Genomic DNA, 18,894 nt, shown 5'->3' on the forward strand with positions numbered 1-18,894 from the left:
ACACCCAGTGAGTTTTTGCATACTTGTTACAACTATCACCTCTTCTACATTTAACACGGTCATTCTTTGCATCCATTTCGTAGTTTCCGTCTCTAAAATAATGAAGGGTCAAATAAATCAGGTATATTTAGAATACAATTTTACTTGTTGCATAATTACAGATTCACTAATTATTACCTGTGTAGTTTTGGGAGACAGGGAAAAAAACTTAATGTATTGAACAGATCTTCATTTGTTGATTCCCGCAGCACATGCTTGGGATTATCAGATACCTGCAAGAAAAAGTAAAGTTCATGCTATCATTGAGTTAACTAGTTTTTCAATTTATAATTTTTAATTTATAATCACATAATGTACCTGGAAGCAGACTTTGGCACGTTGAATAAGATCCTTCAGGAAACCAATACAATACTCATCTAATCTACCAGTAGATACTGATATTCTGAATGTAGTTGTGTATAATAGGTGCACATCTTATGAGCTCGCCTATTTCAGCATGGTTTTCGCTTTAAAAAAAATCAGTTTCAGCAGAAAGACATCTTTCGACTAGAGCAGCTGTCTGTATGAAGTTCGTTGACTGCACAACTGCACAAGCTGGTCCATTGCATGATAACGCTTTTAAAAGTTCTTGTTCCTCTGGGAGAGCATTATTGTCACCATTCCTTTCAACAAGAAATTTCAGATTAGATAAGTGTGGAGTTTTCCCAAGAATATTAACCAACTCCTTCTTTTGGGTATCAGTATGCGGGACTGGAGTGTGTGGTGACTGCTTTGTTTTGTCACTCAAAATAGGTCCACCAGCATACTGGCACAACAAATTCCGACATTTAGCATTAGGCATGAACACTCTATCATCATGTTTGCTCCCAGAAATCACAGGACTATCTGCAGATATTATAGGCTGAACATCTTGCAATGAATGGAGCAAATCCTTACGAAAACCGAGATCTACACCATCGCATATTACCACGGTTGGGTAATCTTTACTAAGTGGACAACGAAACTCTGATGTCAAGTTGAAATCGAGAAGTCGCATGAATGCACTCCAACTCTTTTGCAATGTGTGCAGCGGTATTGCTGATGATCCGAGTAAAATATTTGCGGATCTTTCCATGCTTCTGGAATAAATACACAATCCGAATGAAAATGTCTGGTTACTTTCTCCATTAGTTGTTGTATATTATTGAAAGTTACTAAATAAACAAACCCCAACTACCCTTGATATGATGACAGGGGATTTCTAGCCTCAGTCATGGCATGCAGATATTTGAACAACAGTCTGTAATCTACCAGTTGAAGTTATTAACATTCAACAGTAATTCCCTCTGTCCATCAAAGAAGAACTGACAATTACAATCACCGATTGATGGTCGATAATACACTGCAAAATAAATATCATTACTTGAATATTAAAATAAATTTCATGCGATAAAGTTTAAAAATGTGTCAATACTTTAAATATATGTACATACAGGCTCGTACATACCATTAATTCTTTTCAAAACACCACCAAGCAATGCGAACTCCTGGCTGCCTGTTTCATTAAATACAGTGGCCTTTTTATCGAAACGCCAATTCATCAGAACAGGATCGCGACAATCCCACGAAAAATTATGAGTACATCTTGACTCTGCATCAAAAATAGGCACAAAATTCTCTGGGTATGGCATGCCATACATTCGGTTCTGTAAGACCATCTGCAGTTCAGTGGGTAGCGGATAAGAAATAAGATGACGTGACACTACCGACATGCTTGTGTGACTATGTGAAACATTTGATAACGGAGGCTGAGGTTGTATGCCCTTTTCATCACACCAGTCTTTATACATGTTAACATGAACACAATTTGAATTGTATTTGCATGTTTCACAAATAAAATGCGCCATGCGACTGCTCCACTTAACAATGTTCACTGACTGTTGACAGGTAGCAGAAATTAATATAGGCGCTTGCGACAGAATATGGATATCTGTACCATCAGCTGGCCACACACACATTTCTATATCCCTGTATAACATAGTTATGGCAAAGCAATGCTTGCAATAATTTGCTTGACACCGGACCTTAAACTGCGAGATTGCTTCCGTTAAATTTTTGTCCAATGACGATAATTGTTTCATGCGCCTGTATCCAACGGGACAGTTACAATTTAATATCGAGCACTCTCCATCCGCCAAAAAGTATGGCAATTGGTTCTTTACAATGAAATGTTCGTTGCCATCTGCCAGTACAAAGACTCCAGGAAATAAATCCCAGTATTCTTTGTTCTTTCTTTAAGTCATCAAATATATCTTATTTTCATCCAACGGACATTCTATGTGTACGGTTGTGACACTTGGATTACTGAAATAAAAAAATATAAATATATATATATATATATATATATATATATATATATATATATATATATAAATTACTAAATATTAAAAATAAATAAATAAAACATTTTTAAGTTTAAATTCAATCATCCTGGTTTCTACATGTTTTACTCAAAATCAAACATGAAAAATGAAAAAAGAAATACATGCGTGAAATTTATGTCATCACCGAGGTCATTATTTCGGATAATCCCTTCGAGCTGAGCGAGCGAGCGCTCGAACTACGACGACAACGCCCCCAATCTGCCTCTTTCTGTTTATCATTTGATTTCTATAAGTCACAGAGGAAGGCTAAAACGATCCTATTCTGGATACAGTTAAATTTCTGGTAAGTTGATTCAATATAGCTACAAACCTGGTTTTATTTTGTTGCGAGCGCGATTTCAATGACATTGACAATGATTGGCTTTCTACTCCACCGGTCGTTGTCGTTGTTGTTGCATCATTGCCACCTTGCTGACGATTTTCAACAAATAATCCTCTTCGACGACGTTTCTTGCACAGCTGCTTTTTCTCCTCTAATTTATTCATATAAATATCTAAAGTATGCACACGGAGACGTGACGTTCACGCCGTTTTCTTAGCTTGTGATTGTTAAGAGTGCCATAAACTGGCACGGCAGGCTTGTGTTGCCCTGTTAGCGGACTAGGCCAAATGATAAACTATTGAAACGAAACAACGGTATTGAAAATAATTAACATTTTATGACTAAACATTTACCATTTGACATTTTTGTAAACAGATAATTCGGAAAGTTACCGGTCCTATTAACATCTATATCCAGCTCTTATAACAGGTCAGTGAAAAAAAAACATCGTTGGTTTCGTTTTCAGATTTTACGCTCCGGTAAAACTTTAGATTTTTCGTATGCTATTGTAGACCCAGAAATGTCATATTTGATTCGGAGACACGGTCAAGTTTTTATCATGGATTAATTTCATCCTTTCAAGTTGCAAACCACGCACGAACGCTCACTCACTCGCGTACTCGCTAACCACACTCCGCGCGATCGAGTTCCGAGAAGCCTTCTCACTTCGCGCGCTCGAGCTTCGAGTAGGCCTTCTCACTTCACGCGCTCAAGCTTCGAGTAGGCCTTCTCACTTTGCGCGCTCGCGCAAAGCCGAATGCTCGCACGAGTAACTCTTCGAGCAAAACATCAAAACGATACCCATTTTATAGCTCTATATTTGTATAGAGCCCATCAGCATGAGAAAAAAGTTTGGTTGATCGGACTCAAGATGGCTGCCCTCTGACCTTTTTTGGGCCCACAATGTCAGTTTTGGCCTGAATTCTTGGACCTGTTGCTTCCTAATGATTTGCCAAATTATTCCTAATGATTTTTCATTGAAATTTGTGATGGGCATTCTATGAAAAGAGGTCTTTAATACACCAAACAGGTATTTTCGATCAGCCAATTGGCATGCAATTGGCGGCCATCAAAGTGTCATCAGTACTCATTTGTTGATTGAAAAGGGTTTGTCGAGGAAAATAGTATTTGTATGATTGTTGTAAGTTTCAAGGTCAGATTTCAGTAAGGTCAATGGGATCCTTAATGTTGCAAACCAATATCCTCTAATATTACGTCCATCACGTCGCTTTAGAGGGGTCCGTAAAAGGGCGCTGTTTTAGCTTAAAAGTTAAGACTGGGTGCCTGTCAAATTCTGCATCCCCTGCATTCGTGGTCATAGGTTACAGTTGCTATGAAACAATTTCAGTGAGGTCCAAATATTTCTCCAAATATATCCCAGCGAGAAAACCTGGTTACTATTTATAGTAAAATTGAAAAAATTCTGTTTTTTTTTAAATACCGCAATTCCGCAATATGACAGCACCGAACTTTTGGTGCGCTTTATGAATAGCAAACGTTTGGCAAACTAATAGATTTGATTAAGAACAATGAAATTAGCTTTGTTAGATAGATTTTAAAACAATCCTTGGTGAAATAAGCAGTGTAAGTCGGATATAATTTAACAGTTTCCAGTCTCCTTTAATCCTCTCAGAAGTTGTTAAAGATTCCTAAATTCTCTCTGGTGTATAGCGTTGATGCTGTTATACACAACCCAAAAACATACGATGGATAGCCAGCAGTAGAGGTGCGAATATGGTGAAGGAATGATGTTGGTTTATAGATTTTATATATAGGCTATAAGTACTGAGTTCGGCAAAGATGACTCTTGATTGCGCTGCTGACTGGCGGCTGCAACCGCGATGCATAGGCTATATAGGTCAATGATCCAGTTATTTAATTTTACTGATTTAAGTAAGACAAATGAATTATTTTTTTCTATAAGTCTGATCCCATGCTTTTACTAAAGCATCATTTGGAAAGTAAATCTCAAAAAGTAGGAATTAGAGAGCATTTAACCTAGAGGCTTTCAGTGATGTGAAGCTAGAAACAGGGATGATTGGAAAAGAATTGAAATGAATTTTGGGACGATTTTAGCATTGGTTGACGTCTGTTATGTCATGCAAATGCTAGTAAAATGGATCAAAAGTTGTGGTAAAAAAAAAGGCGCCGACTCTTCTCATTTTCATAGTCATTTCAAATTGTAACTCCATTCTCGTAAAACATTAGACACAGCTGAGAATGACTCAAAATAATGTAACGGTTATTCCCTACAAAGATAGCGTCACCGGATTAATTGACCCAAAAAGTAAGGTTATTCTATTTCATTTTTTTCGTTAGTTATGTGGTAGACGAGCGGGGGTTAAGCAATCGTGTAGTGATATGTCCGCATCGACATTGGCAGTAAAGAATGGGGAATGGCCTCTTTTGAATAGAAAAACATAAATTTATGTTACCCCGGTATATTAATATCATAGTCTTTAAATATCACTGTTATTCCTCCTATCAGAAACAATGAGATTAATTGGGATTAATTCTCAGCGGCAGAATACATATTTCTAGAGTGGAATGGTTGGCCTACTCATGTCTGAAACCCGTGTAGGTAAATTATGTGATCGCGCAGGAATGCCTTTACTGAAGTTGAAACAATTTCATGATGACACAAAACATCAAATGGTAAACAGTACTACCCAACCATGATTCGATATCACCAATAAAGATAGATTATTTATTCAATTTTACCAGAGTTGTTTATTGGAGGAAAATATCATTGTTAACTACGCCACGAACAACCATGTTGTGTCATCAATCATTTGACTGACATTTTATTGTAAAATTCCATCGGTTCCGCTATATTCTAAGATTTTCATTCTAAGAAGCTCTGCCTGTCTACTGCGCACTCACGAGGTGGTAGCAGCCCCGTATGCACTCAGCAGATAGATTCGCTTTGTAATGCGCGCCAGGAAAAATAACTGTTATCTTTTGCATGCGTTGAATACCACAAGACTGATTAAATTTACACGTTGTTGGTCTTAAATTGCAATATCGCGATATTTGTTTGACGCTACTGTAGTCTTTTGGAATTGAATCGAGCAGACTCGGTAGCTCAGTGAGATAATGCGCAATCCTGTTGCATCCACTATCAGTGCTGAGTCAAGTGGGTTCGAGTCATGCTGACTGCTTACAGTGTGTGGGCAACACTTCAAAGGCCGTCCCGTCGTGAGGTTAAGTGAAAAATCCAATAGGATTAAAAACCAAGGTCCGAACAATGTTAACAAACAAAAAGACAAACAAACAATCAACAGCCTGCCTCAGTGACACCAATGCCTGCATCGCTCTCTGTGCGATGTTTTGATGCGTATGTTTTCCGGTTGATCTACCTATAATGCAGCAGAGTATTTTGCATTCAGAAAAATTGTTCTGTTTTTGTTTTCATTATTTAGCAATAGGGCCTAACAGTTCATGCAAGAAAAACCACAGTCAGTCGAGATTACCGTTACAGTTGTATGTTGAGTACGAATCTTGTGTGGGTTTTTGCATACAAATCTTGATTTAAATCTCTTGGCTGGGACATGATGGAAAACATCAGAATAAACTAGTTTCGTTTTTAACAGAATCGCATTAATGAGGTTTAACAATAAAAATAGTGTAGGCTAAATCGTTTGGCAGAAAAATTAAATTCATTCAATTCTTAAGTCTGTGGTCCTCCCAATCAACATCGTCATAGATCACCGATCCGGAGTGCATGACTTCGATGGAGAACTCCGGATAATCTTTTCAAGTTCGGTAGATGTAACCGGCATAAAATAGTTCATATGAGTATCAGGTACTGATAATGAGAATCAAACCGGCTGATCACACACTGGAATAACCTGCAACTCTGCTAACTTAGATCTGATCTGAGTCACGTTATCCTCAAAGAAGTCTGCAAAACGATTTGCAGACTTTAGTGTTGACTGCTTTTGAGAGTGGTAGTGAGATATAACCAATTAACAAGAAATAATCAGAGATTGTGACATAGAAGTCACACATCGGTTATCGAAGTTTATGTACTTTTTGCAACTTAGTAGAACCAATTATTAGTTCAGGGCCTCAGCCCAGGTTGAGCTGTAGTTTCAGATGGCTGCAAACGTGAAATGTGCTACGACCAAACTTGTTCTGCCATCTAGTAACGACGCGCAAGAATAATCCAAAAACCAGAATATGCATGATGTTTATTTAATTTCATCTGATATCGATCACTTTGTGATATTTCTCTTGATTGTTTGAACACATACCTCAATTTGGTCATAATACGACCAGTGAAAACGTGCACTCTTGATAAACCATCGTTTTTATATCAACTTTACGATGCAGCGTCAATTGAATTAATTATCTCAGGCGAAGCCCGAGATGTTGTAATGGGTCCAAAAATCTAATTTTTGCTAACAAATGAGGTTATAACCTTGACACGAAGTCATGCAATCTACTATGTTTATGTGCAAAATGTAGCTTTATCATGCGGCTAAAATCTGTTGGAAATGGAATTTTGAATATCGCGTTCATTTAAGAGAAATCGACGAATTTGTGGCGATTTTTAAAGAAATTTCAAGGAGCATTTTGTTTCATCAAACAGCTAGAAGGCCGATGTACAACGTTACATTGAAGTAAAATAACTGCTCCCTGCGGTTGGCTGAGCTCCCGCTGTCAATCAATGTAAGGGCATATTCGATTGACGCAGACAAACCGGTCTTTCAATCTTCTCATCTATTAATCTGCTCGGTTCTAGTTTCTCATTTCCCAGTCATGGGAGCATCTTATATGTTTATTTATGATTTGATAGACGAAGTATCGATTCTGTCTCCCCATATCTATTTCAATATGCAAATAACGGAAGATTCAATCGATACGCTACTTCACGGAAGATTATGCGCGCAAAACCGAATAGGCCAAAACCTCGTGTATTGCCGCGACGATTGCTGATTAGATTTCGATGATGTTGTTCACCGAAATCAGCAGATTTTACACATCCATGAAGTGTCCAAGGAGATGGCGCCTATACATTACAAAGATAGTATTCTGCGCCCGAGATATTAAGATCTGTGGATCTCTTGTTGAAGGCTTATAATTGGTAACAAACGCAGATCTCGTAGATACTGTCTCACCCGATGTACTGTCTTGGTTAACAGACCCAATACACGAGTCACTGTGGGATTAGCAGTCAATGTTGATAGATTAATTGCCTATGTTAGTTTACCTATGTAAGCGATATTGAAGTTGGCATTGAACAATTATGTAAAATCGTGGAACGTTTTTTAATGTGAGCATTTGTTTCATTGGTTCTCGGCCTATATTGAGGCGATTGAAGACATGGAGAACCTCCGTCGATGACATGGTCAACTTAGTAAGAATTCACCGAAAAATTGTTTTGGCAGGAAAATTATTAGGTCTTGCGTATGAAATTGCAATGACTTTGATTGGGGGCGTCGTCTCTGCAAGCAAATGTGATTGGCTGTTTTTGGGATATATGGGGAATTCCGGCGCTACAAAAGTAATTATTGGAAAGCCATAATGGTGAGCGTTTCATGGGAATGGGTGCTGTACGCTCGCGAATTCCAAATGCTCATTACTGGTGAGAAAATAATAATTTCACATATCCGCCATAGGTACTGTGCACACACACACACACACACACACACACACACACACACACACACACACACACACACACACACACACACACACACACACACACACACACACACACACACACACAGTATACACTACTATATAGTGATACTGTAACCCTGCTTGCTGGGGCGTGCATGTTTGACATCAAAATTTAAACTTTATAACTGAATATTTTAGTGGTAAAATCCAGGATTTGAAACAATCCAGGCCAATCTTTACCGGTACCGGTATTTTAGCTTCTGCGGCCCTACATTGGAAGAGGTTTCCAAAACTTCCAATATTCAGCCACCCTCTGATCGGTGACATCATATGAATTTTTATTTGAATATTTATATTATATTTATATATTCATATTGTGAAAGATTTTTTTTTTCAAATATAAAATAGTTTCCCTATGAAATTTTGGACAGAAAACAAACGTGAATTTTGAAGTCACAAATTAAAAAAATTTTCATAGATTTTTCATTGCTCCAAACAACCTCTAGCTTTTAAGGTAAACCACACTTTGCCCATGGGCAATTTATTTCTGGTTGGGAAGTATCGTTAATCTGTTGGGTGAAGATAGTAATAAATTATCATATAGGCCTACTGGATACCGGTAATGTAAGCATGCGTCCAGTGTCCTGTTCAACAAGGGGTTTTCCCATAGAAAAAACTGGTTAATATTTATAGTGAAACTGAAGAAATTACGTGTTTTTTTTAATGATACCATGACATGACAACTCTGGCTTCAATGCCCATGGGCCTCTTGTATTAAATGCTGCTTCCAATTTTGATTTTGTGCGTTTACCTTTAACTTTATGGTATTGGCATTGTGTATACTCAAGGAATGCTAACATTGAACAAACTAGTCCCCTCAACATTCTTTTTAGCATTATTATTCCATTTCCCAATTGACAAAATATCCATGCACTCCTTTAGTAAGGTTTCTCCTGTTTGCACTAATGTTTTTTTGTATTCTGAAGCTCAGGGTCTTCAGGGTCATTGACTACTAGCTATTGCGGGGGACGTATAGATATGTTGTATCAAATTGTCTTGTTACATTTTGTGGTCCCATATTTTGCCCCAAAGGCTGCTAGGATAATGGGTATCCTGGAACCCTGAACTTCAAATGGCCATATCTTGGGAAGATATTTAGAGGACTTAGATGAGATGCGATAAAAACAAGCAGACCTTAAGATTTATGTCCTGGTGATACAAGTATCAGGACTATACGATAATGTTTTACCTGGTTGGACCATATCAACAATTCAAGATTATGCGACCTAAAGAACAGGATTTCCTTGATTTGAGGAACCGGTACAAATAGCATTATTTCACAAAAAACAAAGCTACGCCTTCAATGATATTCATATTCACTATTCTGTTATTCAAAATTGAAATGAATAGTGGATAGGTTAATCTTATTCCTCTTTTGGGTAGGCGCCAAACAGCAACAATTTCTTTGACATTATTACCCTTATCACTGTATCGTCTACCCTACACAACCATACTATAATATACTCCATTTTAGATCCGGCAATATCATTTAGAGAAAGAGCAGAAAGAAAGTCAAATGCAAGAAGACATGATAAAGCGAATGGAGACATTGAAAAAAGCTTTAGAAATGCAGGCAGCTTATGACCAAGAAAGGTATATTGAAAAGCATGCAAATTCTTGCTAAGTTGTTAATGGTTCAAATCTGTCCCTGCCAAGAGCAGTCTTGTCCGCCTTAAACTTTGGATACCAATCAAGAAACCTGTATACTGGTTTAGGCTAATTAGAATAATTAGTTCATTAAGAAATAGATTTCCTTCCGAAGCAACAATGGGTAATATGTCATTCTATTTAAACAGCAAATTAAATTAATTTTGTTACCGAAGTGCAGGCTATGGTGTTCACTGTTTATTCGTTGTGTAACCCGTCTGCCAGATAGAATCCACTTATCTTGAAATCTTTTCGAAATCAAATATATCCCCTTAGGCCTAGCATCAAAGGAAAATTTGGGTCACGGAAAACAAGATTCTGTTCTTTTTTCACCTTTTGTTAAAAAAGTCATCTTTGGGTTTTAGGCTTTTAGGCCAATAACATGGTTTTTCATATTTCATTGAATTTTTAGTTAAACATATCTAAAACTATTTTTTACATCTGGAGGGTATTTTGACGAAAATATCCATTGGTTGTATTTTATGTAGTCTCTATAATCGATAATCATCAGTATTTGATACTTGCCTGCATCTTCCTTATTTCGTTTTCCACATTAATCCAGGAAATTGAAATATATATCATCCACAATTGGGTGAAGCTTGGTTTCAAGAATATGCGCCTTATTGAGATCGAAGTTAATATTTTTTCTTTCTCTGTACACAGAATTGTCTTCCGTGAGCATCAATATCATTTAAAGTTGCAAGCAAAGGAGCAAAAAGAGTTTACGAGGTTGCAACATGAAGCTGATAAACATTGTCGATTGGAAGCTATACGAGAATTAGTAAGAGTGGAAGCAGTTAAAGATCCCAAGAGATTAATGTCTGACACTGAGGTAAGGCCACAAAAAGTCCTCTTTCTCGGGTGAAGCAATCACCAAAATTGGTAGGTATGATAGGTTTTTTTAGGCCATCCGTAGGCTGAGCCTATAACTATGCAAATGGAGCAAAATTAAATGACACGGTTTCCAGAGCTGAGGCCCGCTGACTGTGCAACGGAGCATGTATTCATACAAATCATTCATTAAAGCATTATCCGTTATCCAAAACGTAGGGAGCTGAATCAAAAAAAGGGCCACGTAAAAATTTATATGAGCTCATTCGCGAAAATCTGAACGAAAAAATATCGGTTTTAAAAAGAAAATCAGAAAGCAAGGACTCCTTTATGATTGGCTAAGCCACAGAAATCAGCAGGTGTTCACGTGAACCCGCGATATCATCTACTGTTATACTTTTATTTTAAGATATAAAACAGTTTTTTGAGATTGATTTCTATGAAATCTTTAGTTGATTTGGTTTTTCATAGGAGTTTCTTCTTGATAGGACTTCTTTAGGGCATTCTATTAACCGACGGAGGGCGGCGACACTAGACTCGTAAATGGCTCAGTGAACACAGTCGATTTGTCATTCAATTTGATTTCTCGACATCTTTCGTTGCATGGCGCTTCCCAGACAAAACCGAAACCTATCGATATAATGCCATTCTCAGGCGAATGTCTGGATCCCCCTGGCGAAGATGGTAGGGCCATCCTACATCAGAGTAAATTAGTGGATCAGGCCTCGAAGCATTATCAACATCAACATTATTGGGCTCTGCGCAGGCCTTATCTACAGGCGGTATTTTCAACCCCTACTAGAGGAGGTTATAAGGAAGGCAAATTGTTTTCTGTCAACAACTCAAGAATTTCAGGTTATTGTAAGTCTTATTACGACTGGGGGCAGTTAAACGCATGCTTACTTGAAATCTGATACTGACGGGATGAAGTTTTTACATATTACTGGTCAGTCCGCCTCTCTTTCAAAACAGAACATGACTTCAATCGAAGACCTCATGAAGGCGGCTACACAGATTATTTTGTTCAACGACTGAGAACTTTGTGCGAACTGTTCAGTTCTGATTCTGAAAGGGACAAAATGGCCGATCATTTTACAGTGGTAGATTGGATGGTACAGTCTTTGAGCTGGGAAGTTCCACATGCAACTGCAATGGGGATGAAACTTCAGGCTAATTTTACAATCCAAGGTCGCTATCGATGTCTTATGAGCAAAGCTGCACCATTTCCCCATTTCCAGAATCAAATTGTTGTAAATTATTTTCATAATGTCGATCTCAGTGTCGACATCACAATTGATTAAAAACAAAAAACAAAATATTTACAAGAATGAAGCTCTTTCAAGTCGGTCGGCCACATATATATTTTTGAAAAAAAATGTCATCCCAAATTATGAAATAGGGTCATTAAACAGTTTTATTTCATTTCGAAAAGAAATATTTGAAATCACATAAAATTGGGTCGGTCGGGCCTGAGTTACCAGGTTTTCTCTTGGCGTGGCCTAAGTTTCTAATATTTACATCCCTTGGCAACGATAGTTTTTGTCAAGTAGACCTAGTTCCTGCTTTACTTTTCAGATGACTCTTTATCCAATAGAGTGAGAAGGTGGATGGGGCCAATTATATTATCCCTGCAACAAAGTGTAGGGGGTTATACCGAGTCAGGTCGTCTGGCGCATTCCGTGGACACAATCTTGTCCGGATATCTCCTTCTAAACTACTAGCTCTCTCTTCTTGTAACTTTACACATATGTTTGTCTGGATATGTTGTTGTGCATGTGCGTTTTTTATTTTGTAACTGGATCCAAGATGGCTGAATGGTGGCCATATTTCTTTTCTTTGACACTTATACATGAAGATACAATGATGTCAGATAAATTTCTAAATGTAGCAGATTTTATGATAGAAATGTGTTACAGATATGTAGATGGTGGAATGCTTAGACCCTGTGCAAAATTTCCAGGTCGCATGATATAGCATGTGGCCACCAGGTGGTGCTCAATACATGAAAAAGTGACTTAATCTAATGTTATTAATGTCTTGTATCTTTTACTACAAATTTCGAATTTCGCATCTTTAAAATTTCATTCTTTCTATCTGAAATATAATTAAGATTATCTATTACTTCAATATATTTAATTTTAAAATCATCATAAAAATGAAACAATTGTTTTAAACTATGAACTGAAAGTGAAACTAATCCTGAAATCATAATGAATAATTTCATTTTCTTTTCTTGACTTCTGATTTAATAAATATAGTACATTTTGACTCATTTAATTAGAAAAAAATTTAATTGATTGATTCATTATTCAATCTGATTCAATAAGTTTCTTGTGATTGTTACCGTTTTTATGATTATCTCCATTTCTAATATTAAATTTTTTCAATTTCCTTCTTATTTGAAAATTTTTAATATATATTCATATTAGATGATAATGCAGCTAATACTAAACCTCCTGCAATTAAATAATGTTTCAAAGCACTACTTCCGGTTGAAATGAAATCAATCGTTTATCAAAGAAAAAATAATTGATTTTTTTTCAGTCATTTTAAAAATATTAAACTTTAAGATATTCAAATCATTTAAATAAATTCAATAATTATTTGATTAAAATCAATTATCGTTTTATTCATTTTAGACAATTTTAAATTTGAAAAATATTAAAAAACATTTAATTTAACCATTATTTATTCAATTATTTAAGAAATATTTAACTTCTAGATATTCAAATCATTTAACTAAATTCAATAATTTTTTGATTTTGATAATTTATTTTTTCAATCATTTTAACCAATTTTGAATTTAAAAAATTTCTTGAGACATTTAATTTAACAATTATTTAAAAAATATAACTAAGATAATCAAATCATCTTACTAAATTCAATTATTATTTGATTCAAATCAATCATCGTTTCAATTATTTTAACCAATTTTAGATGAAAAGAAAAATTTAAAACATTTAATTTAACAATTATTTGTTCAATTATTTCAAAAATATTAAACTTTTACATATTCAAATAATCTAACTTAATTTAATAATTATCTGATTTGAGTAAATTATCGTTTCAATTATTTTTACCAATTTTGAATTTAAGAAATATTTAAAACATCTAATTTAACAATTATCTATTCAATTATCTTAAAAATATTAAATCTTAAAGATATCATTTCATTTAACTAGATTCAATAATTATTTGATTTAAATCAATTATCGTTTTAATTATTTTAACCAATTTTAAATTAGAAAAATATTTAAAACATTAAATTCACCAATTGTTTATTCAATTATGATAAAAATATTGAATTTTTAGATTGTAAAATCATTTCACTAAATTCAATAAGTATTTGATTTTATTCGATTACCATTTCAATTATTTTAACCAATTTCAAATTAATGAATTATTTAGAACATTTAATCTAACAGTTATTTATTTACTATTTAAAATATATTTAACTTTTTGATATTCAAATAATCTTTCTTAATTTAATAATTATCTGATTCAAATAAATTATCCTTTCAATTATTTTAACCAATTTTAAAATTAAAAAATATTTACAACATTTAGTTTGACAATTATTTATTAAATTATTTTAAAAATATTAAATCTTTAGATATTCAAATCATTGAAATATATTATATAATTATTTGATCTAAAATTAAATCTTTAATGTTATTAACCATATGAAATTTTTTAGCTTTTAATTCATTAACCCTTTCGCTGCTGAGGCCTATTTTTGCCCTGTGCTGAGCCTTTTTGTCAAAATTTGAATTTTCCTTAAATTACTGCAATTGATCTATTTTTTCACATATAAAAAGCATAAAACTAATTGTGAATATATTATTTCATGAATTTTATATTAGGCATCCCATTGTGGCCATTTTAATACATATGGCTGACCATACTAAAACCAACATTTAAAAAACAAAATCACAAAATCAAAAATAAATACCAATAAAATGATTATGGGGAGATGGCAGCACTGTATGGTAACGGGGGTGATATTATGGAACGAACACCAGAATAAAAAAAATTCAAATTTTTGGGTATTATTTCGATTTTCCCACTGGTACCCAGGAGCAATCCACAAGATTTTGACAATTTGCAAAACAATTTTTGATTTTTTTTTTGGATAGTGCTGACAATTCAAAACAAAACGAGCGGCGTTGTGCTGCAGTCAATTTGAAAAGAAAATGATATTTATTTACTAATGTAAATTTACAATGTTAACAGAATTAACAATTTATAAGAAATATTTAATTACAAGTATTGAAAAAATTGCTAATAGATATGAAGATAGATTAGGAATTCATTTAGAATATGAAGGAATAAAAGGAAATAAATATAAATTCAGAACGTATTTACCAGATAGATTTCATAGATTATCTAGTGAAGATATTGAAGAATTATGTTCTGGTGATCTCTATTTCATATATAAAGGTAAGAATGACTAAGGACACCGTGATATAGATTTCGAATAAAATAATATCAATTTTTAGGCCAGCCGTAGGCTGAGCCTATTACTATACAAATGGAGCGAATTTAAATGACATGGTTTCCACACAAAAGGCTCTTTTGCTTGCCAAGTGAGGGCATGTTCGAACAAATCACGTATTTAAGCGTAATCCATTCTCGGAATCGTAGCGAGCAGAATTTTGAAATAGGGTCTCATAAAAATGTTTTCTGCATTTTTCACGAAAGTTAAATCGGGAAAATTTCAATTTTTATCAGCCAATCAGGAAGTTGTGTCTTCCCTGTGATTGGTTTATCTGAAAATATCAGCAGCTGTTCACGTGAATTATCGCGATTTCATTACTGACGCTTTTGCGCATGACGTCATGTATCAACACGCGACAATACTTCCGCGTTCGCTACGTGTTCGCTGATTGGCCCATTTACTGGGAAATTCCACAGAAGCCTAATGTGGTTTGTTACAAGCGCTGTGATTGGCCCGACCCGATTCTGGCATGGCTGTAGCTTAGTGGGTTCGAATCCCTTGACGGGTGAAGATGATGGATCCTATCAATATCTATTGAAACAAATAAGTTTCACGGTTGGGCAGCCGCGGATATCTACCGGAAGTGTTCCGGTTCGATATTTCGAGGTTTCTTTGAATTTTGGAGTGATATTGAAATCCGGTAAATACGGCAGCGGTAGATTGTGAAAACCCATTGCATGATATTTGTATTACTTAATCAACGAAAAGCGTCGGGGCCGCGCCAGGAGTTTTCGTGATTCAAGTAGCGCAATAGCCTACTTCTTCGTGTTTTTCCACCTCAATTTTCACTCCGCCGATCTCTGACACGGCTCTGTCCCCGTCGGCGCTGTGATTGCACTTTCGTACCAACAAAATTTTTTATTTCTATATCAGGGAGGTCTGGAGAATAAAAAAGTCAAAATTTGAATATCACATAGGCCTGATTTCATCGAATAAGTCGACCATGGTCGTTACGTTTCCGTACTTATTACCACCTAAAACCGTCTGAACAATTTTGTCACAACCAACATTTCGTTTACAGAAATCAGGTGTTCACGTGAATCCGCGGTATCGTCTACTGTACTGTTTTACTTCCGGGTTTTATTTTAAGATTTAAAATTGTATTTCAAGATCGATTTCTATGAAGTCTTTAGTTGATTTGGTGTTTGGGAGGAATTTTTATTTGCTCTACAGAAAATTCATCCTTGACAATTGCGCAAGGTTCGCGAAAAAAAGGATTTACCAAATCGGGTGTATGACCTTGATATGCTAATTAGCCATGTGCCCGAATTGCAAATTCAATCAAATTTTATTCTGCCAAAAAATGTTAAATACAATTCGCTTTCCGAGAGTTAATGGTATGCTGCATGGAACAAAGTTGTTTTGAGATGGGTCTTGAAGCTATTGAGGTCGAGAGATAACCATCTAGATAGTTCGTGAGAGTTCCAAAGTTTTGAAGACGCTTCAAGGTAATGTCTTGATATTTGTTTTATACGTGTATCTACCCTAGACACATCTTCAGGCCAAAAACTGGCCCTGTCAGATTCAAGATGGCCGACTGGCAGCCATTGTTGTTCGCCAAAATCAGCACTTTTTACACATTTTTGAAGTTTTCGAGGGAAATTTTGAAGACACTTCTATCAATAACCTTGATCATTCGTATATATTTGTATCCCCCGAGGGCCCATCGGCATGAGAAAAATTGAGTCGATCGGACTCAAGATTGCCGTACTGTGACCTTTTTTGTTCCCAAAAATGTCAATTTTGGCCTGAATTCTGAGTACTGTAGCTTTCTAATGGTGCGCCATGTTTCATTGCAATTTGTAATGGGTATTCTTTGGAAAGGGATCTTTTATATCGGAGAAGGTATTTTTGACCAGGCAATTATGACGCACTTGGCAGCCATCTTGGGGTCATCAGTACGCATTCGTAGGTGGATAAAAAGTTTTTCCACATCATAATTGATACTTAAGCATATTTTGCTACTATAATCAATTGGAAAGTTGTAGCTCATGACATGTTCTATGATCGAGGTGAGTTTCAAGCTCATTGGTTTTTTTTATGGCCACCAGGGGGCGTTGAACAATACAATAACTTAGTATTTCTATATTACATTCGTTCCTGCTGTCTGTGTTAACACACGATTTTACTATGTAAATGATATTGAGCAGGGAGTGTATATTGATAAATATAACCCACAGATTACATCATTTATAAAAAGCAAATCTGACAGGCTGGCCATTGTGCCCCTTGGGGCTCTTGTTAATGATAGAAGTGTGAGTAAAGTGTTAGTAAAATAATTTAGATTATGATAAAGAGAAATAATTATGTATATTATTAATAAAATGTGAGTAAAGTGTTAGCAAAATAATTTAGATTTACAACATTAAATATAATAAAATATTTATATATTTTGATTATAAAATTGTGGGTAAAGTGTGCAAAATAATTTAGATTTATAACATTAAATGTTCATATCGATATATGTTAGATATTTTAATTTAGATTAGAAAATTTTTAAGAAAATTTTTTTTTCTTTTAACTTTTGATATAAAAATGAAAAAAAGAGCTTTTTAGTACGGATTAAGTGATTTACGGATAACAAATAATTCGTAATTTATATTGCACAATCCCTGTAATAGCTGGTTTAGTTATCTCTCAAACCGAGAATGACTGCAACAGTAGAATCACATTCTAACTATCCATGGGGGGAATTAAAAGTTCATAGTATTCGATGGTTCATTAGATCCATTTAATATATCATTTATACATGAAAAGAAAACACCCCCTGGTGTGATGAAACACAAACCAACTGGTTATAGTAAGGTAGGACTCAGTATTTGAGGCCATCGTGTGTCTAGAACAGATAACTCACAGGCCATGTACTTGACTTTTGCTGATTGACAGATAATTGCATTTGTACTGAATATTTAGTGAAGCTTGAGACTATGACATTGATGGATTAACTTAATTGTTTTCTGGAGTTTCTCATATTTCCTACTGACCACATAAACCTCATTAGATTTACAGATTTCTATACTTTTTTTCACTTCAAGTGTATGTTCCCGTCAGCTGATACCGCTGATAGGGATTACGCGGGTTTGTTTAAGGAATAAGTGAAAATACGGATTATGGAGTACGAATTAGACACAAAATTTTAAAGAGAATAACATAACTGAAAAACAGGAAAAAAATTTATTTATACGGAATAAGCACTTATACGGTTTAACGGAGACGGATTAACCAAGGTTGACTGTATATTGGTAACTAGGCATAGTTTGTTACCGCAATCAATTAAAAAATCCTAGCTGCTGACATTTTCTATGATTGTGGTGAGTTTCAAGGTCATTGGTTTTTTTACATGGCCACCATGGGGCGTTAAACAATTCCATAACTTAGTATGTCCATATTATATTTGTACCTAGGCATATTTTGCTACCACTATCAATTGGAAAGTTCAGGCTCATGACATGGTCTATAATTGTGGCGAGACTCAAGGTCATTGG

General features: G+C 35.2%; 1 protein-coding gene across 3 annotated transcripts in view; it reads left to right on the plus strand.

Moving 5' to 3' along the window:
- The window catches only part of LOC141912063 (coiled-coil domain-containing protein 148-like), a 131,156-nt gene that overhangs the window by 94,200 nt on the left and 18,062 nt on the right, over positions 1-18,894 (plus strand). For all 3 annotated transcript variants that reach the window (XM_074803243.1, XM_074803245.1, XM_074803244.1), the window contains 2 exons: positions 9,908-10,026; positions 10,744-10,912. In XM_074803243.1, the coding sequence (XP_074659344.1) occupies positions 9,908-10,026; positions 10,744-10,912 (288 nt within the window). The remainder of the gene's footprint in view (positions 1-9,907; positions 10,027-10,743; positions 10,913-18,894) is intronic.

This window comes from Tubulanus polymorphus, chromosome 10 (assembly GCF_964204645.1).
Source record: "Tubulanus polymorphus chromosome 10, tnTubPoly1.2, whole genome shotgun sequence".
NCBI lineage: Eukaryota > Metazoa > Nemertea > Palaeonemertea > Tubulaniformes > Tubulanidae > Tubulanus > Tubulanus polymorphus.